At 43.5% G+C, this 21,112-nt stretch overlaps 1 protein-coding gene across 7 annotated transcripts in view; it reads left to right on the top strand.

The window, feature by feature from the left end:
- CPEB4 (cytoplasmic polyadenylation element binding protein 4) overlaps positions 1–14,893 on the top strand; it is a 38,191-nt gene extending 23,298 nt beyond the window's left edge. For 3 of the 7 annotated variants that reach the window (XM_071443572.1, XM_071443579.1, XM_071443581.1), the window contains 7 exons: positions 2,734–2,757; positions 4,628–4,801; positions 5,826–5,915; positions 6,379–6,497; positions 7,308–7,422; positions 7,687–7,868; positions 10,509–14,893. In XM_071443572.1, coding sequence (XP_071299673.1) covers positions 2,734–2,757; positions 4,628–4,801; positions 5,826–5,915; positions 6,379–6,497; positions 7,308–7,422; positions 7,687–7,868; positions 10,509–10,736 — 932 coding nt within the window. In that variant the 3' untranslated portion in view covers positions 10,737–14,893. Of the gene's footprint in view, positions 1–2,733; positions 2,758–4,627; positions 4,802–5,825; positions 5,916–6,378; positions 6,498–7,307; positions 7,423–7,686; positions 7,869–7,959 lie in introns of those variants that run through there. The other 4 variants (XM_071443573.1, XM_071443580.1, XM_071443574.1 and 1 more) reach the window with 3 other exon arrangements.
- Positions 14,894–21,112: the final 6,219 nt, after the last annotated feature.

Here is a 21,112-nt window from a genome sequence, read left to right as displayed (position 1 = left end):
GCAAGAGCCAGGTGCCCAACCTGGGCACAATTTGTGCAGCACAAACTTGGAGCAAGGTTGGGGATTGAGTGATTTAGGATCCCTGCAGCATTTTTCAGGGTTTTTCAGCAGAATGTGCTTGTGGTTATACCCAATGTGCTGACAGGTTTTGTGATGCTTCTTCCTCTAGAGGGAAGAGAGCTCAGCACATTTAACTGGAGGTATAGACACAAAATACATGAATTTTAAAAAAAGAAAGGAGAAAGGGAAGGGACCAGGAGCCCATTAAGTGTCTCAAATGAGGAGAAGACAAATAAAATCTGAGTGGGTTGCTTATTCCTGATGTTCCTTAAAATGAAAAGTAAAAGCAGCAGATTTTTGCAAAAGATCATTGACTTTCTCTATGGCTTCATTTCCAAGACAGAAATAAAGGGAGGGCTGAAGGAACAAAATAATTGAAGCAGCTGCTAATAGCATTTTAAATTTCAGGCTGATTTTATTGGCAAAACATCTCTGCATTGGTTATTAACGAGCAGTTGAACCAGGTGCATGAACACTTTGTATTTTTAGGTTTTGTAGCAAAATTCTTGCTCAGATCCCTCACGAGATAAATAAATCTTGGGCCCTTTATGCAATTATCTGAAACACTGAAGAAATGGGGAAGGGAGAAGCAGCTTTGAGGAATCCAAACCAAGGCTGCAGTTGTCTCATTTCTCAGCAAAGGAGGAGCAAGTGTTGTGATGTACAAATTAAACCTTTTCCTGTGTTGGTGGCAGTTCAAGGCTTCATTTGTGCAGCAGCTTAGCTGGGTGCTGGTGTAGCAAAGCCTTCTCTTAATCTGAATTTCTGAAAGCCAGAAGGGGGGACTCAGCTGCCTTCCTGGCCTGCCAAGAGAGCATTCCTTGCCTCAATGCTGTTTGGATTTCGCAGAGTTTCACATTGTGTGAAATTAATGGCGTGTGATGAACCCTGCATGCAGGGAGCAGAGAAAGTTTGTATCTGTGCTGTGCTGGGCCAGTTTATAAACTGTGGCTCCTGAGAAATGTTTTGAAATGTCAGATGTTGGTATTTTGTGGCTTAGATGTGAAGCAAACGCTGAAAACAAGAGGCAAATTAAGAAGAGGAAGAGGAAAAAAAAATCATAGTGTTTGGTTCTCCAAACCTAGTATTTGGCACTGGAAATAATTCCTAGCTGGTGGCTGAGCTTTTTTGGGGTGTTTTTTGTCCTGGTAAAGGAGCAAAGTCCTCTTGTGAGGAGTGGCTCAGGTGGGGAGGCTGTGAGAAGTCCCTGGCCTGAGTTGTGGTCTCACATCCACAGTGCAGTCGTGTCTGGGTGCTGGTGCCAGCAGGGAGTGTACAGAGAGGAGGAGGCTGTGTGGTTTTGTCAGTAATTCAGAAACCACAAGCAGGATTTTTCTGGCTTTGAGAGTGCTTGATGTGCTCCAAAACGTGCAAAGGCTGCTGGGCTCAGGCAGGGACACAGCAAGAGTGCTGATGCTCTGTCGTTTCCTTACATTTCTCCTCTGAGGACTGTATCAGCCTCCTGCATTTCAAAATTCCAAATGACCATGGAAAAACTGTACTTGGAAAGGCCCTCAGCCCTTAAGATTCTCCCATAAAACCTTTGCCTCAAGAATATGCTCCAGTCTGAAGACCAGGGTTTTGTTAATTTGTGTTCTTGGTGTTAATTGTGAGTTTCTACCAGAGGAGTGAAATGATCTTATGGATGTTAAATAATCATGAAGTAAATTGGATTGATACAATTTTTATTTGGAAAGAGGAAATGACTCCTGTATTGTTGTGGTTTACAAATATTTCAATGCTTTAACTAATTGCCGGCCTCAACTTTGAATGGGGAAGCAAAATCAAACACATGATGTGCTCAGAGTTTCTCACAGCACTTGCCAGGAAGAATCCAAGTTTTGAAAACACTTGGCCTGCTTTCAGAAAGAGATTTTAATGAGATTAAAAGAGAAAGAATGTGCAAGTTTGATTAGAAAGTTTGGCCGTGCTCTGACAATGGGTTCTTGCAGGCCAGCACAGCAAATGCTGTTGTTTGTAGGGGTAGAATTGATTTCTTCTGAAACATGAAAAGTAGGAATGAGTGGGTAACAAATTATTGCAGCACAGTGTCCTGGGTTAGTGTGAGAGAATCCATCCTGTTGGACACACTGCTGAGTCTAGAAGGCAACTTCAGTGGCCCAGTTTGCTCCTTGATTTTTCAGTTTTTCAGCTGGTTATTTGCCAGTCAGAATTGAACCAAGGATTTTGTGGCTTGTGCAAAGCAACCTGATTTCAAAACAGCAAGTGTCACACCACTCTGTCCCTTCCCTTGTGTCAGGGCTTCTCCTGCAGCTCGGGTGGAGAGCAGTGTTGGAATATTCTGGAGCTTGGCAGGGCAGGGACAGCCTGGTGCATGGGGAAAGACCCATTTGCTTATAGGCACACCCCCAGGAATAGCTCAAATAAATCAATAAATGTGCAAATTCAGGGCTAAAATTGCTTCCAAAAGTCTCTTGGGTTATCCACATCCACTTGCTCAGGCTCCTGTCACCGTGGTTTATCAGTAAGTAACAGAGCTGGGCCGAGGAGGCCTTGGGGGGTGGGAGGGGCAGCTCGTGAACACTTCTTTGAAATAACCTGGATCTGCAAAGGCTTGAGAATCACTGAGTCAGTATAAAGGCAATAAAACGAGGTCTTTTGGTCCTTATAACAATGATTGAAAGGCTGTTTTCTTTCTCATTTAACATGCAGCAAGGACATATGGGAGAAGGCGAGGTAACAATATTCCTCTTTAATTTTCTAATGTTGACAATGTCTCATGGGAGAAATAACATTCAGTTTTTACTAGAGGGCAAAGTCCAAACTTTAAGCTTATAAGGGAGCAGTTTCACATACATTTACATAGTCTGCATGCCATAAATCAGCATTTTAAGTGGATTAGGGAATACCTGAGCTGAAATGATCACAGTGGACATCACCTGGATGGTTTGTGACCCTGGGGGGCTGTGTTGCTGTGTTTGTGTGTGTGTGTGTGTTATGAATGCCAATGCTGGAGGAGTTTATTTGGGGAATTTTTGGTGCTGATGGAGCATAAATGCAGTGAGTGTCTGACCTGCTGGGTTCAATGTGTGTGTGCAGTTCTCCAGCAGCAGCTGAGGAGCCTGGGAAGGGGAGTTAGGTTTGGGAATTGCTCCCTCCCAACAATACCTGCAGGATTGGGGTCTTAAGAGATGAAACAAATCCCATGTGCAGCAGTTCCTTAGGAAGAAACAAGGCTGAAGTCAAGATTACAATATTTTTATCATAGTAGGAATGAGGTTTGCCCAGCTACAGAGAGAGGCCTGATTATACTTGACTGTTATTTTTATTAAAGGTGTGTAAAAGATATTTGAAATTCAAAATTTCAAATAAGGCAACCTGACCGAGCCTTCCATTTTTTATTCATAGAAATTCTATGGACTGTGGATTTTACTACTTTTTTTTTTTTTTTTCCTTTCAGCTTCTTAGCTGTTTTATTTTTGTCACAGAAAATGTCTCTATCTTGGTCAGATTTTCTGTTTTCAAGATGTTTTCCTTTTAAAAACCAATTTCTTTCAAGGGGAGGAAGCAAAACCAGGATAAATTAACCTCACCAGTACATTTCTGTGGTAGATTGGGATGAATCCTGAAACAACAGACACAGTGTATCACATCATAGACAAAAGGAAATGTATCCTAGAACTTGTAGCACACCTCATTACTTACTCTCCCTATATATATTCATTCCTAAAATGCTCCTTAAATGAATAGAAGTCTCAGTTTGCTGTGTAGCAGTTGAATATTGGAATTAAAGAGGGAATTCATGGCAGAGAACAGCTCCTGTGCTCTATTTATGATATTATACAGTGGCATTTATAACAAAGAACCTTATTTAAAAGAAATATTATTAAGGAACTCTGATAAAGGATTGTCATAGAAAGATGTTGGACTGTGAAGGGAACATTTCTCATTTTACAACATTTTCTCTTAGAATAAGGCCATTAACAAAACTCTCTTGTAACACTGAAGTAAAGTTGTAGGGGGGACAAAATTTTCAGTCTTTGCAGTAAATGACAGTGCAATGTTTTCCTCAGGTTATTTTTGTTATTTACTAGTGGGTGGTTTTTGATATCTTTTGTTATCAGGTAATTTAAATGTGTAATTCTAACTGGTAGAATTCTTGTTTTCCCATTTTCACCTTGAAATTTTATCTGTTCCCTGGAAGAAGCTGTTCACTGGAAAATGGAATAGATGGCTTGATACTGTGAGAGCCCCAGAAACCAAATTGGCTGTTCCCTTCCCTTTTTATGCTTTTTAAAAGAAACCTCATTGGAAACACAAAATATTATGGAAAGCATTCAGCTCGAGCACCCGTTAGAAATCCTGGTTTGTTATGAGGAGGAACCTTTCCTCTGAAATGAAGCATTTGAGCTGCTGGATGATGCTGGAAACCGAAAGGGTGCAATGAAATCGAGAACATAACTGCTCATTCAGAGGGCAAATCACTCCCAGTTCTGCTGATGCAGCAACTGGTGCATTTTCCCCAATTATTCCAACAGTGTGCGCTTTGTTCTGTTAGTATGGTTTTTTTTTCCCTGTTTTTCTTTTTTTCCAACCCCCTCTTCAGGTCAGTCCTCGCTGTTCCCCATGGAGGATGGGTTCCTGGACGATGGCCGTGGGGATCAGAGCCTGCACAGCGGCCTGGGGTCTCCCCACTGCTTCTCGCACCAGAACGGGGAGCGCGTGGAACGCTACTCCCGCAAGGTCTTTGTGGGGGGGCTCCCTCCCGACATCGACGAAGGTAAAAACCCCACCCAGGCCTGAGCCTTTTGTCTGCCAGCTCAGGGATGGCTGCTCTCCAAGCTTTGATATGGAAATGGATCTTTCTTTCGATGAGTTTAGGCCGTGCGGTTGTTCTGCCACCAAGAAAAAAAAATCACGCGTCCGCGCATTAAACTGACTTCGGCAGGGTAAAAAGTACAAAAGTGCAAAATTAAACTAGCCAATATCACCCGTGGAAACTCATAAATCCATTGCCCCAGATGTCCCAGCAGCAGGAAAAGCTGCTCATAGTTTTGTAAGGTCTGTGATGGGCAGCAAGTCCTAACTCTGTGTTTGGTTGCTCCTGTGTAGTTGAGGTTGTTTCCAACAATGATTTTTGTCCTGTGGTGGCTCCTGACCTGTGCATGGTGAGAACCCAGACAGGAATGAATCTGTGCAGGGCATCCTGAGGCACCAGGGTTTTGTGGTGGTTCATCACACAAATACAGGTGGCAGAATACTGCAGTTGTTATTAAAATAAAATTAAAAAGTCAGGTACAGGTGTTGTGAAGCTTCCTTTCACCTCAGCTCTGTGTTCTGTCTGTATGAGCCTGCTGGGATAGTGATTAGAAGAAATGCAGCAATAAAGCTGAAAAGTTTTTTTCTTAATCACAGAATTGTTTTAATCCCCACTTTTTTTGTGTCAGAGCATCTAATGTACTGCTGTGACATGGTAACCTGAATTTCATGTCACCCATGAGAGCAGTTGACTTTTATAACAGTATAGATGCAGTGGCTCAGTTCCTGAGAATTAGTGGGTTATGAGCTTTTATTTATAATTATCAGTGAAAGAACAGTTTGAGCTTTGGCCTGTCTTGTTTTATAAGGAGTGTTCTGCCTTGTCACAAAGATCCCCCGTCAGCTACTGAGCACAGCAGTGAGCTGCTCAACCTGGAGGGTCACAGAATGTTTATAGGATGAAGCTACCTGAAATCAGTGCCTTTCAAATGCCTTAAGTTCAATGTATTTTAAGCTTATGCCTTTTCCCTCCTCTCCTGTTCCAGATGAGATCACTGCAAGTTTTCGGCGCTTTGGTCCTTTGATTGTAGACTGGCCGCACAAGGCAGAGAGCAAATCTTATTTTCCTCCTAAAGGTAAATACTGCAAACCAATAAGATGAGCATTTTAGAATAATTTTTTTGTGATAAAGCACAAGATTGGTCTGACAGTGACACAATGTTTAGGGGGGGAAAAAAGAATTTAATCCTTGGGATTGTTCTAAACTGGTGAAGTTTCAAATATGGCTTTGCAGTTATTATTCACTGAAAGAACTCTTCCTTAATGTCCTGTTTTTCCTTTATTCCATTTTCCCTCTTTCCCCTGTTGTTGTACATGTAGTAACAGCTTTTCAAAGGCACTAAATGCCTTCCACAGCAGCTGGGAAGGATTTGTCCCTTAGGTGAAAAACCAGAGCACTTGTGGGTTGGAAATAAGTGCTGAGAGCACCTTAAATCTTTTTCTCTCCTGTGTGGCAGCATGATGTCAAACCAATTCTGAGTGAAATTCTGATCCTGTTGACAAACAGCAGCAGTGATGTTTGTGTTTTCCCTTGGCCAGGATATGCATTTTTGCTGTTCCAAGATGAAAGCTCTGTGCAGGCACTGATTGATGCATGCATTGAAGAAGATGGAAAGCTCTATCTCTGTGTTTCCAGCCCCACTATCAAAGACAAACCGGTAGGTGCAATTGTCAGGGCCTGCACAATTCCTGGGTGATAATCACAAATTGGGCTCTTCACATGCAGTTTTTTCTGTCTTCAGAATGTTAATGTTAAAATTTCTTTAAGGTGTCAAATTAAGAAGAGAAAAGACCAACTTACTGTTTTTGAACAAGACATAAGAAAGTTTTTTAGTCTAGTTACAATGCCTATTTTTATCAGAAAAAATTGTATTTCCACACAGGTATTTTTTTGCATGCTAATGATGAACATGTAGAATTCATACTGTCTGAGTGTTGTATATAACAGATAAACCCTAAAAAACATACCATGGCATTGAACTGTAAATTATTAATATACAAATGATTGGGGGGCTAACACAAGTCTGTCAGTAGTTGGGGAGAATTCTGCTCTAGTCCTGTGCTTCAAACTTTGGCCAGCTGTAACCAAATAGAAAGCAGCACAGGAGCCAAACAGGCATCTCTGGAGCCTGCTGCACTGAGATAAGGCTGGGACAACAGGAGCAGTGCAGATCTGTGTGACCAGGGGGGTTGTACAGCACAACTCAGTCATGATGAAGTAAATGTGTGAGCAGAGGGTGAGGGTTTTTTTCCCCAGAAATTTGGGTAACAAGGAAGTGATGAAATTTAGCATCCTCAAATGGTCTGTCTTAAGAGAGCTCGTTACCATTCCATTTTGCTGAACAAGTAGAGTTTAGAAAGTACAGCTGTTTAAGAAGTTTTCTTCTCTGTAGGACTCTGTTGTAATTTATATTACTGAGACACTTTGAATTGTGAATGGTTAAAAAAACCAGGCTTTTTGTCCATAGGTTCAGATCCGGCCTTGGAACCTTAGTGATAGTGATTTTGTTATGGATGGTTCCCAGCCTCTTGACCCAAGAAAAACCATTTTTGTTGGTGGTGTTCCTCGGCCTTTACGAGCAGGTACACACTGCAGCACTGGGCATGTTGGATGTGCAGCCTGGTTTGGGGAGCACTGGGGGAAGCCAGCCTGGAATTCTGAGCGTGGTGACACAGTGGGGGACACAAACCATCCTGAGGCGGTGCTGTGAGAGAAACGAGGCAGCCTAGAGCCCTGTTTGGTTTTGCTTTGTGGTGACACAGTGGGGGACAGAAACCATCCTGAGGCGGTGCTGTGAGAGAAACGAGGCAGCCTAGAGCCCTGTTTGGTTTTGCTTTGTGCTGCAGTGGAGCTGGCGATGATCATGGACCGGCTCTACGGAGGGGTTTGCTACGCCGGCATCGACACCGACCCCGAGCTGAAGTACCCCAAAGGGGCCGGGCGGGTGGCGTTTTCCAACCAACAGAGCTACATTGCTGCTATCAGCGCCCGCTTCGTCCAGCTGCAGCACGGAGAGATTGATAAACGGGTAAGGCCTGGTCCCCCCTGCTCCTCTGCCCACGCCCTCCCTGCCTCAGAGGTGTCCCTGGAGTGTTACAGCAGGTTAATCCTGTTTTTAGTGCCTCTCGGATGCAGCACGGGATGGAAGCGGAGTGGTGGGGAGCTGCTGGTGCTGGCACGTGGGAGGTGACTGTGAAAAAGGCTTTTCTCGAGTTGCTGAGTGTAGTGGGAAGTGTGGCAGCTGCCTTGGCCTTTTCCAAGAATATTGAGCTCCTCAGATGCTCCCTCTGCAAGGATTTGGGGATTTTGTGAGATGCAGGGAGGGAGGTGCCTGCCACAGCTCTTTCTCCTTTGGGAGAAGAAGCAGAACCGCTCCAGTGTGTGCTGGGTGTCCAAGAGCATCCTGGTAATGCCTTGTAAGCTTGTTACTGTGCCCTGCAGCCTTGCAGTCACCCTCCACAGCCTGTGCAAAGGCTGTGCTTGCTTATTTCTTTCCTTTATTATTGTATTCCTTATTATTTTAAATTAGAGCAATATGCCAAATGGATCAGCGCTTCACTTTCTGCCCTCTTCATCTCTCTAAAATGTAACTGCCAGTTACAGTGATACTCAGACCACAGTTTTGGGAAACTCAGATGCTCACATCTCCTCTTGTAATTCATCCTTTGTCTCTGGATTTTTCCTACATGACTGTCACTGCTGATCTTAATTTTAAAGTTAATACAGTGGAAAACCTCCAAACTTGGCTGATTAGCCCATTATCTTTTCACTTCTGCTTTAGTTATAAAGCAGAAGAATTGTAACAACAATTTGACTGTGGGCCTGTGAATTGGAATGTCTTTGTTCTAATCTTGGCTCTGAAATAAGTTCTGTACAGCTTTGAACAAATAATTTGGGCTGCCCTTGTGCAACTTGTGCTTGCATAAGCAGACACTTGGGTGAATAGGTCCATTGAAGCTGGTGGGACTACAAATTTAAGTAAGTACTTGTAAACTCTGAAAAAAAATTTTGCAATCTATTTCCCCTTCCTTCTCTCCCCCCACTCCCTATTTCCTCATTTTTTGTATAGTTTTTGTTTGGGGAGATAATGCTCAGAGAGGATTCATTATATGAGAAATTGTGTGCATGAGGGAGGTAAAAATACAGCAACACTAGTTTTTATTAAAGTTCTATTTATTTTTAGTCTTCCAATACTGCTTTTCTGCAAAAAGAAAAATAAAATTAGTAAAAAAAAAACAGTAACAAGAAAGGATTTCCTGTAAAATTAGGCAAGGAGTGCTGCTAAAGGGTGTGCCCTGAGATAATGCACAGGAAGGGTTCAGTGGCTCGGGCTCCCACCCTGAGAGGGCCTGATGGAGCTGCTGTAACTGGGGCTTTCCCTGGAGCTGGGAAATCCTCTGTGCCCAGCTCAGGGAGCAGTTCCAGCCCTGTCACACTCAGAATTAATGTGACAAGGACACCTGAGCTCTGCAGTTTAGCCTCTGAAGGTGGCTGAGCAGAGGGAATGGAGCAGAATCACCACATGAAGGAGGCCTGTGTGGCACTTTTGTCCTTTTAGCACTTGGAGAAGGCAACACTCCTCAAAAATCCCCAACCTCCCACTGCAGAGCAGATTAGGGAAATGGGGAATGTGGTGTTAGTAATATTTGCCTGCTTCTGCTCTTGTACAAATTGACTGAGTTGGCAGGGCAGGGTTTTGGGAAATGCAACTCGAGCACTGAAAGAGGAGAAAAACAGGTCATTAAAAAGGCTGCTGTGCTCTGTCTGAGCAGTTTATGTGTCCTGTAAGCAGAAATGACATCAAACTACTGCAGTGCCATCTGGACTGTGATAAAATTGGGTGGGTTGAAAAACCCAGCAAGTTGTGAATGTCCTTATTTGCCTGAGGTGTGTCTGAGGCCTGTGAGGTGCAGAGGGGAGCAGCCCCAGGCCAGATGCAGAGATAACAGCAGAGATACCAGTCACAGCCTGGGCGTTTGAAAATGTTGGTGAAAACATCACATTCAGTGAGCTTCAGAGAAGGTTCACAAACCCTTCTAGAGCAGGAACTTGTACCTATATTTATTTCTGCTGTTCTGAATTCCTGCCCATCACCTGGTCCTTAATGCCAGCAGCGTAGGAGGGCATCAGTCCTGTGGTAAGCCTCTCATTTGATCCCAACAAGATCAGGTGGATTTCCTTTTGCTGAGAGGACTAAGCCATGGAAAAAATACAGAAATGAAGTGTTTATTTAGAGAGTAAATGAATTGTCTTAACACTGGAACTTCAGACACACGTGCATATTTAATCAGCAGTTACAGTGTTGTATAAACAGTTTCCATTCCTGCCTGAAAGGGACAGAGCTTAATTGGGTATCAAAAATAACTCCCATAATGATCCAAGGTTTTGTTGTCAGTCAGTAGGTTGTTTCTGTAAATCAGTGACAGCAGGTATCAGACTGATGGTCAGCACTGAATTCTGGGGTTTTTCTGCAGGATCAAAGAGGGGGTAGAAGCGTTGAAGTGCCTGGAATTTGGGGTGTTCAACAGCCACGTCCAGGTGTCATGAGGGGGAAATCTTGATTTTAACATTCCCTACTGCATAACTGCTGTCTACCCTGCTAAAACACGGGTGTGGGATTAAGAATGTGCACTGAAGAATGACCAACTGTCTCGTTTTGTGGCTGCAGGTGGAAGTTAAGCCATATGTCTTGGACGATCAGCTGTGTGACGAGTGTCAGGGCGCCCGCTGCGGCGGGAAGTTCGCCCCGTTCTTCTGTGCTAACGTGACGTGTCTGCAGTATTACTGTGAATATTGCTGGGCTGCTATCCATTCCCGGGCTGGCAGGGAGTTCCACAAGCCCCTGGTCAAGGAGGGAGGGGACCGCCCGAGACATATTTCATTCCGCTGGAACTAAAGGATCGCTCATTTGCAGGCCTCCAATTAAGTGCACTCTTCTGTTCCTCCCCACCCCGCCCCTCACTCACAGCATGTCCTTTTGTAGTAGTCTGTAATTTAACAATAGTCTAATGAAAGAATGACCTATAATGGGTATTTTATAGAATCTTGTCATTGAAAACTGTATTGGGAACTCCTTTTCGTATCGATAACATGTTGCAAGTGAGTTGCATTCTCTTGTCTTTACTACCGAGAGAACACTTAATTTCCTGCAACGTTTTCTTAGAGGAGAGAAAAAATATTAAGAGAAGAGAATTGAAACAATAGAGTATTTTGGTTTTTTAATTAAATTATTGTTAATAAAGAACATAATAATACTTTTATTAAATAACCGTGTAACAATAACACTATCAGTCTGTTCTGACACTTTTCCCCCAGGGAAGCCTGTTTTTGCCTCTCTTTTTTATTTTTTTTTTGGTTGTTTTTGGATTTTTCCAGCAACAAATGAAGTTAGCATTTACCTACCAACAGGAAAGAGCATGTTTAAAGCAACAGAAATGCATGAGCAAAGTTGAAGCAGCACTATAATAATGATCTTTTTTTGTTTGTTTTTTTTCTTTTAAACTCTTTTAAGGGTTTTGAGGCTGAAATTTTAGCTCGGTGTGTATCTGACCGTGCCTCTGGCTACCACCCACATCCAAATTACTAACGAGATAGGCAGAGCTTACTATATTTTCATCAAAATGATTACATTTTAAGAATTCCTGAATGTAAAAGTTGAGTAAAGTTACTACTGAGGGGGGAGTGCACTTTTTTTTTTCTTTAAGAGAACTCAATTGTCTGGTTACAGCCCTAGATATCCTACCAAAGCTAGAGTAATGACAACTAGTGAACTGGCATTTCCTCTCCTGAAGGATAAATATATAGATTTTATTTTTGATGGCTATATATAACTCTATATCCTAATATACTAACATTCATCAGGGGCCAGCCTTTGCTCTCCATTTTGACGTGAAAAAGTAGAAAACCTAAAGATACCTCAAGGATATCACTGATTTTTACTGGAGTTTTGCTATTCCATTGTGGCACACAAACTCAAATTGGCTGCTTATTGGTTTCCCATCTTGGCTGTAAAGTCAGTTTTCTATCCCCTCAAATTTAGCTGTAACAGAAGGCATGAACCCAAGGAGTTCCCAAGTCCTGCTCTGCACCGCCGGCCGAATTGTGTGCACGGAATGGTGCAGGTGTGCAGATGCCTTTCTTACTCTTCCTGTAGAAAGAATCCCAGCTCAGATCCCAGCTCTTCAGAACTAATTGTGGGGAGATAAAGACACGCAGGTGGAAGTGCCAACATCGCCAATTAACGCCGGCTTTATTGGGACTCAGTCCTGCCTTGAGAAGCATCAGCCCAGGACACGCGAAGCGAATGCTGACGAGTGGGTGCAGAGGGTTTAGTTTGAAACAGATGAATGAAGGAGTAGTTCTGAAAATTTATTTTTAGTACTTTTCAACTAAATGCCCTGGCCAACTTCTCCACCAAGGATGTAGCAGTGTGCAAACAAAGTGATTCTGTGGCAATCTCTGCCCGGCCCCAGGGGCCTGGGACCACCCGAGAGTCTCCCAAACCAAAGATTTGCCCTGGCACTGCTTGGAAAACATCTGCTCCCTTCAAAGCCCCCCTCATCCCTTTCCCCCAGACCCCATTATCTTTATGAGAAGCAGTTTTTCTGTTCAATACAGGCTTTAATGAACTGATACCTTACCAAGTTCCAAAGGTCAAAATGGAGACATTTGCTGTCTATTAGTCAAGTATAGCAAGGGAGCTGCTTTTACTGAAATCCCTGAAAATATTGACAACAGTAATGCAAATGCAGAGTGCTCTTGTGTAGATTGTCAGGGACTTTTTTTTCTCTGAAGTACATAATTCTAGTTGGAATGTTCCTTTCATTTTTTTAATGCTTGTAGGTGGCTTGGGGTGTGCTATTGTGCCGATCCTACCCAGCAAACAGGTGAGGTGGGTTTCCATTACAAGAAAATAACACTGTTTGAGAACTAGCTTTGAATAATAATTTTTTCCCTTTGTACATGACCTGCTGAATTTCGGTACAGTGTTTTTGTAGCTAACTTATTTTGTCATGCACATAATGTATATTTGTTATGCACTACTTTTGTATATCTTGTTTTTCCAACAGTGAGCATTTTTAGGCACACTTTTCACTGACGGGATATCTCTTTATGCAATACCTCAATTTTTCATATTGCAAAGAGTAGCTTTTTGTACTTTTATTACTGAGAGATCTTCATATACTTCATTTTTTAATATAAATAATTTTAATAAATTTTATTTTCTTATATTCTGCTTTTTATACATTTCAGTGCTCTGCATACATTTTGAATTATGGATGTTGTGCACTGGCAATGCTATTTTAGAATCTGCAGAGAAAAGAAAGCATGTTGCTTAAACATCTTAGCCCAGCACCAGGTATTTGGTGTACATATAATTTAAGAAATAGTATATGTAAAGTTGAGAATTAAAGAAGAAAAAGCATGAAAGTGACAAATGACACTTGTCTTTAGACCCATGAAATTTAAATGCATAAATATAGTGTAGAAATTTAAAAGTCAAGAACCATCAAAATTGTCTACTGCTTCTTACTGAGTTTTTAAAAATTATACACAAATGCAGACGTTTTTGGTGAATGTTTAGCCATTTTTATTATTAATAAAGAATCGATGTTAGGTGTTTGATGCAGAACCGTGTCTGCTCTTTTAAATTATATTTAAAGAATAAAAGAGAGCCTGCTAGGTGGCAGGCATGTAATGTTAGTATGCATGACTAATGTAAGAAATCGTTATTCTACTAATATTCACTTGTGATTGTGTGACAAGCGTGTTTACAGATCCTTTGGTTACACTTCGATTTACAGGGCATAAACAATTCTCTCCATTACTCTGTGCTTCAACAGTGCTGGCCCAGCCTCCTGATGGCACGGGGCTCTCTGGGGTTACCGTGTAGCCCCAGGCTCATTAACGTGTAATTAGCTACCGGTGGGGGGGGTGTCATTAATGAGCAGCGGCGTTCCCCGGGGGAGTGACAGAGTAATTCCATGGTTATTTTTGCAATGTAAAATAAAGTGTTTCTGATTATTTTATATGTAAAGGAACCCCACTGCCCCGTGCTTTTTTGGTATAGTCTCTACTTCTCCATACACAGACCTCTGCAGAATGCAAATTTCAACCTTGCAGTGACTGAATTTAGCGTTTTATAAGGATGCTGTTGGAAAGACTTGATAATTCACCCCTTGTGTTTTTGAAGAGTTCAAACCTTCTGTTCAAAGGTGATTTAAAACTTGAATGTGATGGATTGTGGCAAGTTAACTTCAAGTTATGTGCAATACCTATTTCAGACTTCTGGAAGATCTTTGCAGTGTAATTCTTTGTTTTTAATTGCAGACATTTAAAAATGTCATTTTCTACTGTTCTAGTAAATCCTCTTTCTTGCTGGTGTTTCTAAAGAAAAGAATCAGAAATCAATCTTTCTACTAATGTAAATTTGAGATTATTTTTAAAAAAAAATGGAATAAAACGTTTTGGTCATTTGCTTTATTTTATTATCTTATTTTAAAGCTACTGTGATAGCATTGTAAGAATTGGGACAATATTGTATTCAACTGTTTTATTTTTTATATTTTTAAATTTTAAAGTATAATTAGTTTTTATAATTTTCATCAGATTTTTTTGTTATATTTTTTGGAAGTGAAACTTTTAGCAAGTGGGTGTCTAGTTTTTACTAATCCCTAATATGTTTTTCCCCCAATGTATTGCTCATATTATCAGAAGGAAAAGTTATTTAAGTATGTCAGTTAATTGTACTACTTGGCTGAATTTCCATATAGTTTTTACTGTGTATGGGGAGGTTGTAGTATTTATTATAGCATTTTAAATAAGGGTAATTCATTTTTTATTAAAGTCATTTTCACGTTTAAGTTCATATTTTTGTATGTTCTACTCTAAGTTATATAACACAAGTTACTTTTTTTAAAGAGTTCATTTGTTGAAGTGCTAGTGAAAATTAATGTTATTAAATAGTTTGCAAATGACTATTTATACCAGTATGCATATAATTTTTAAATATTTGTAATGTGAGATGTTGAATGAATAAAACTTTTAACTCAATGTCTCTCCTTAACCTTTTTCTTTTGAGCTTCCTGTAGGAACTCGTTCCTTTGTGGCCGAAGCTCGTGGGGCTTGGGGAGGGGATTTTGTTGGGCTGTGTGGGGTGAAAAAAGGGCTTTAGGTTCTGGTGTCAAATGCAGCAAAGGTTCCTTGGGGAGGTGAAGATGCAGCAGGTGAGGAGAGAAGCACCAAGGCACAGGTAAACCCACCATGGTTAAAGCCCATCCAGTGCCAGCCCTGCCATGGCAGGGACACCTGCCACTGTCCCAGCTGCTCCCAGCCCCATCCAGCCTGGCCTTGGGCACTGCCAGGGATCCAGGGGCAGCCCCAGCTGCTCTGGGCACCTGTGCCAGGGCCTGCCCACTCTGACAGGGGAGAATTTCTTCCCAATATCCCATCTAACCCTGCTCTGTCGGTGTGAAGCCATTCCCTGTGTCCTGTCCCTCCATCCCTTGTTAAAGGGGTCTCTCTGCATCTTTCCTTCAGCTACTGGAAGGCCACAGTTGGCCTACTGTGTCAACCAAATCCTTCTCTTTTCCAGGCTGAACAATCCCAGCTCTTTCAGCCAGAGAGAGATCAGAGACCACTGAGCAGTGGGACAGAGAGAGAACCAGAGTGGGGCCAGGGCAGAGCCCAGCAAGGCAGGGACAGACAGGGAATCCTCTTTAATTGTCTCACGCTTGTGATCTGACAGTAACACAGGGAAGGCACCTGACATTTTAGAGAACTTGCTCGTTTCAGCCTTTAATTTAAAATATCTAAACTTGAAATCTCTGGAAAGTCTCGTGAAGAGTTTCTACCCTACAGATCTGCTCTTCAAGGACTGTTCAACAGGTGCTTAAGGAATCCCAGAGTTGTGCTGTTAATCTGGAGAGCCATCACTGAAGGAATTGTGGTGCAAATGCTCAGTGGATGGTGAGTCTCCTTCCTTTGTGTGGTGCTCCGGGAAACGCAGGTCCTGCAGCTCTGATGGGATTAGTTCTGCCAGTGCTGATCCCTTCACTTGCTCCTGCCTCCACCTGGTGCACGTGGAGCAGCTCCTGCTTTTGGAAATGGGTTTTTAACAGGAATGTGCAGCTTTGCAGGTGGTTCCACACAGATATTCCCAACTCCTGGCCATGACTGAACAGAAAGCTGGGATGCTGGGATCAGGAGTGGCTGGAGGTGCATTGCCTGCCCAGTGAGTCAGGAATGCCCCAGTGCTACCAGACACCCTTGACCAGCTCCAGCTGTGACTTGGCTGGGAAACTTTATCCCTCTGTTCCCTGCACAGGGATTGTTGGGAAATAGCCACAGTTCTTGACATTGTTTTCAAGTGCAAATGGTCATTCGAACAACATGGGCTTATTTATGTGTTCATGTTTTTTCACAAGTGTGATAGACTTGAAATCTGGTCCTGGAGCATGGAAGGTTTGAGGCTATGGATGCTGTGGTGGTGGAACCAGCAATGTCCTTCACAAACAGGGCACTCCCTGCCTGACTCCAAAGTCCTGCAAACTTTCAGGATCCAACATCTGATTTACAGTTGGGGTTTACAGTGTATATTCATTCTAGAATTCTCCTATTCTGAAGATTGCAGAATACTTGGTGAATGTTTAAGTTTTCTTACTAGGCAGAATCTAAAACATTGAAATCAATAAGGGGAAAGGTCTGGATCATTCAAAACTCCAAATAATCTCTTGGGAGTGATGGGCTGATTCTGAATTGCTGGTTAGTTTCTTGGGCAATAACACAACAAATCCATTTTGGCTTTCCCTTTGCACCGAAGCTGTAAGTGAATGCTACAGGCAGACTCCAGAAGATGGAGGTAAGCCCTGCTGGGTGGAATTCCAGAATTCCCAGTGTGTGATTCCCAGCTTTTTCCTTCCAGCACGGCTGCCCCCATCACAGTCCCTGGGAGCCCTCTCAGGTGCCACTTGCTGTGAAGGAGCTGCCACATTCCAGGCTGGTGCAGGAGGTGGATGGACCCAATCTCCCCCGGGTTTAGAGGCTGAGCTGATCTCCAGGAGGGCTCTGGGCTGTCAGGTTCTTGTGGGACACTTCCTGCTCTGTCCTGACCCTCCAGCTGCTGCTCCCAAAACGCTCAGTGCAGCTCCAGGGAATCTGGGACGAGCCACAGCCTCGGAAAGGGGAGATGAGGAGAAAAGCTGCCATCCCTTCCTCTGTGTGAAATAAGCTGATTCAGTTTGTCAGAGTGAAAAACAGCCTGTGGGATAAGAATATCCTCACAGCTGTCTGTGCACTCAAAGGAACTGAAGGGGGTGAATCAGTGCTCTGAATACACCACTGAAAGTCTTCCTGCACCCCCGTGCTCTGATTGATGCTGTCAGATATCACCTGTTTTCATGGCACAGGAACTATAATTTCCTGACTTCTTGTAGGGCTTGTCAGAGAGACAATTTGATACTAAATGCTGGTTTGTTTGAATGCATCTCTCCCTAAGGGAAGCTGCCTCTGTCACTTTGTTTATGGAGCGTGGGAGACCGTGTTCTGTTAAGGTTCCTCCACAAAATTTGCTGGTCCAAAGTTCTCAGTCCTCCTGGTATACATAAAATATAGAGATGCATTAAGTCAGTGCTTGATTGCATTTTTCCTCCTGAAATTTAATTTGGTGAGTCATGAAAGCTGAGATTAAATCCTTTGAGCACAGCACAGGTCAGGGATGACTGTGAGGACACATTTTTGGGTTTGTATTATTCTTAATGTTTAAAATGGATGCAGTTTTATTGCTGTCAGCTGTGGGGTATTTTTTCATCCCAAAACTTTGAGTTGCTTTGCTTTTCATGGGAGTGAAGAACATTGGTTTTAAATGGCAGTGATGGGGTAGATGCAGTGGACACACACTGTGTGCCTCAATAACTGAGACCAGATCTGAAATCCATGGAAGGAGAGAAATGCATTAAAAAAAAAAAAAAAAAATCTCTGCCAGCCTTGTCCAACCCAAGGCTTGAAAAGAATGTTTGCTTGGTGTAAATCACCATCTGACATCGCTGCTGACTCACAGAGCAGGATCAGTTTGCTCAGGGATTGTTCAGGCCTTGCTGTGCATTAAGTTGTCACTTTGGCCAAGTGTCACTTTGTAAGGCAATGCTTGTGGCTTTAAGCTGATGCCCAGTGCTGGGCTGGGTTGGGAGCACGTTCATGCCGAGTGTTTCTGAGTTTAAATGGGATTCCTGACGTTTCTGAGGCATTCTCCTGGAAGCAGCAGCCCCCAGCTCTGCTGCAGTGGGCCAGCTGTGCATGGACAGATGTTGCTCTGTACACACTGGCAAAATCAGCTCAGTTCTTCACTCAGGGGAAAGGGAATTTGCTCAGGCGTTGCTTTTGCAGGGGGTGTCTGTGGAGGAACGTGAGGGCAGAACAAAGCAGTGACTGCTTCCATTTTCTCTGCAGAGGAGCAATCCATGGAGACAGAGAGAGGGAGGAGGGAATGCTCAGTGCCATTACAGGGTGGCCTTGCTGCTGAGAATCCCAGAACCTTTTGGGTTGGAAAAGACCTCAGTGTCCATTGAGTCCCAGCTGTGCCCCAACCCCACCTTGTCCCCAGCCCAGAGCACTGAGTTCCACCTCCAGGGATGGGCACTCCTGCAGCCAGGTGTGTTGGTGGTCACACTTTGGCCTGGGATCCCATTGGATCTCAGAGGAGAAGAAATTGTGAGCTTTCTGTGCCTGGTCTTGGATTATCTACATTAATGCTCAATCTGGGGATGATCTAGTGATTTTTGCATTTTACATCCTGCATGAGCCAGGATTCTTTCAGCATCTGGAGGGTTATGGCAGATAGGGCTGAACTTCCTCAGCTGTGTGTTCTCTCAGCATCTAACTGCACATTCCCCTGAATAGGACAGTTTTAATCTTTAATATCATAGTCTCTGCAGCCTAAAACTTGGAAAAGTTTCCCTGTCTCTGATTTGGAAACAAATACCGAGAACTTGCACATTTAGTTCATTTTTCATGTGGAAAATGAAATCAGTGTAAGCAAAGTCCTCACCTGCCTTCTGCTTCATCCACTTGGCTACCAGCCTTTCCTGCAAATCAGGCTGTGCATTCTGGTGTAATCTCAGGGCTCATTTGGTCTCCTTGTTTTCCCCATAGTTTTATTTCCAATTGGCAATCTGTTGAAATGCTGTAACACAAAGTTCTGCTAAGCCAGGGGTTTTGATCTCCTTGACGTGGGTTTTGTTGTAAAGCCCACGGATCTTCTCAGTGATTTGGAAATCTCTCCAGGGGAGGCTCAGGCTTTTATGTAACACAGTTTATAGTCTGCTAAATATTTTTATGCACAGCATGAAGAGATGGGAGAACTGGCTTCTCCTTATGAGTGGTGTGGAGGAAGGGATCCCATGTGTGTGGTTTGTAAAGCAGTGGGACCTGGGCAGGTTCACTGCTGTGAAATGCAGGTGCTGTTCCATTTTCTCTCTCTGCTGCCCCATGACTGCTCACACAATTTACTGAGAGTCAGGCCAAATGATGAAAGAGGTAAGAAGAAGCTGAAGGCAAATTCATTGCTTTGACTTAGCAGAAGTCATGACTTTTGTTTTTATAATGATTCCTGGTTACACTAATAAATGGTCCCCAGTGCCTTTTGTGCAGTAACCACATACTAATGAAATCCCTCACTCCAGTGACTTATTAAATATTCTGTGAAAATGAAGGTGATAGAATAATTGTTTGTGCTACTGCTGAGGGTATAATTAACAAGGTTTGAGTGTAGCTGTTGTCAGAATGAGCACGCTTTTCCCTGGTCAGTGTCAGAGTCCTACCTCAGATGTATTCACCCTTTGCAGTTCATCAAGGTACTGTTACACTTAATGAGCAATGGCCTTGCCTGAGTTATGTTGAATTTTAGGGTAAGTTTAGGTGAGATGTATGGAAGGAGTTGTTCCCTGTGAGGGTGGGCAGGCCCTGGCACAGGGTGCCCAGAGCAGCTGGGGCTGCCCCTGGATCCCTGAAGTGCCCAAGGCCAGGCTGGACAAGGCTTGGAGCACTCTGGGACAGTGGAAGGTGTCCCTGCCATGGCAGGGCCAGAATGAGATGATCTTTAAAGGTCCCACCCAACCCATTCTGTGATTCCATGAATTCCGTGGAATCATGTGAGTACTTTCCACTGCAAAGGATGCTCAGAGAAACCCAAATTTCTCCCAGCAGCAGGAGGGTGGGTTTTGTCAGGGAATCTCTGACCATGCGTGCAGCAATGTCCCAATGGCTCCTTCCTTCCTTCTCCTTGGCACGAGCTGTAGGCACCACAAGCTGCCTAATTTTGAAAGGACTGTCAGGGCTCCTGGATGATGACACATCCTTGGCCAAAGCAAAACTGAAACAATGGAATTCAGGAACCCTGAGATGGAGGAGCTGCCCTTGCAGCACACAGCAAACACACAATGAGGTGCAGGCTGAAAGCTGGAATCTGGGCTATTTTTAACCAGACAGTTGCAGCTGTGGTGAAAAGCTGAGATGTTTGCTCAGGGTGATTAATACAGAGATAGTGGCCAGCTGGTAGTCAGTTCACACATGTGGAAAGGTGGGTGAAGAGCAGCGTGCCACTAAAATAGCTGAACTTGACAGATCTGCAGAGAGATTTTATGTGGCACTGATTTTTCTGGGTAGCAGCAGATCCTAAAAAGGATCTGAGCTGCATTTGCATTTGAGATCAAAGTGCTGGCAACGTGCTGTTGGGAAAAGTGGACAAAATGTGCCCCACGAGGTCTGTGTGTTTGCATTAGCAGGGTGGAAGCATTTCTGTGAGTACAGGTGCTGAGAAACCACTGCCTTGGCAGCCGTGGTGCCCCGAGGAGGCCGGAGGAAGGAAGCAGCTGCCAGCTGGCACAGGCAGCTCCTGCCCTGGCAGATACAGCAGCGAGTGTTCCTGCACAATGCCGAGACAGTCATGGAATGAACACGGGGCTCTTTGGGTTTGTGTGTGAGCATTCACTGCACGGTTGTGGTGTGGGCAGCACTGCAGCTAAAGAAGGGATTTCTTTACCAGGGCTTTGGGATGGATGCACCTGGGGAAGTCTGTATGCCAGGACCAATTATTAATGAAGCTTTTGGTTTTAATATCCCAAACTGAACTCACTGGCTGCTGCCTCACTGGTACAGTTGGTTAGTGCAGGTTTTGACAGAGGAGGGAGTCTGGGTTTGTGGAGGAGTGGAATTGAGAATTGTAGAATTAAAGAATATCCAGCGTGGAGAGGACCCACAGGGATCATTGATCCAGCT

The sequence above is a fragment of the Agelaius tricolor genome, unplaced genomic scaffold, assembly GCF_023055355.1.
Source record: "Agelaius tricolor isolate 1412-34295 unplaced genomic scaffold, bAgeTri1.0.p SCAF_18, whole genome shotgun sequence".
Classification (NCBI taxonomy): domain Eukaryota; kingdom Metazoa; phylum Chordata; class Aves; order Passeriformes; family Icteridae; genus Agelaius; species Agelaius tricolor.
This window is presented reverse-complemented; position numbering and strand designations above follow the sequence as displayed.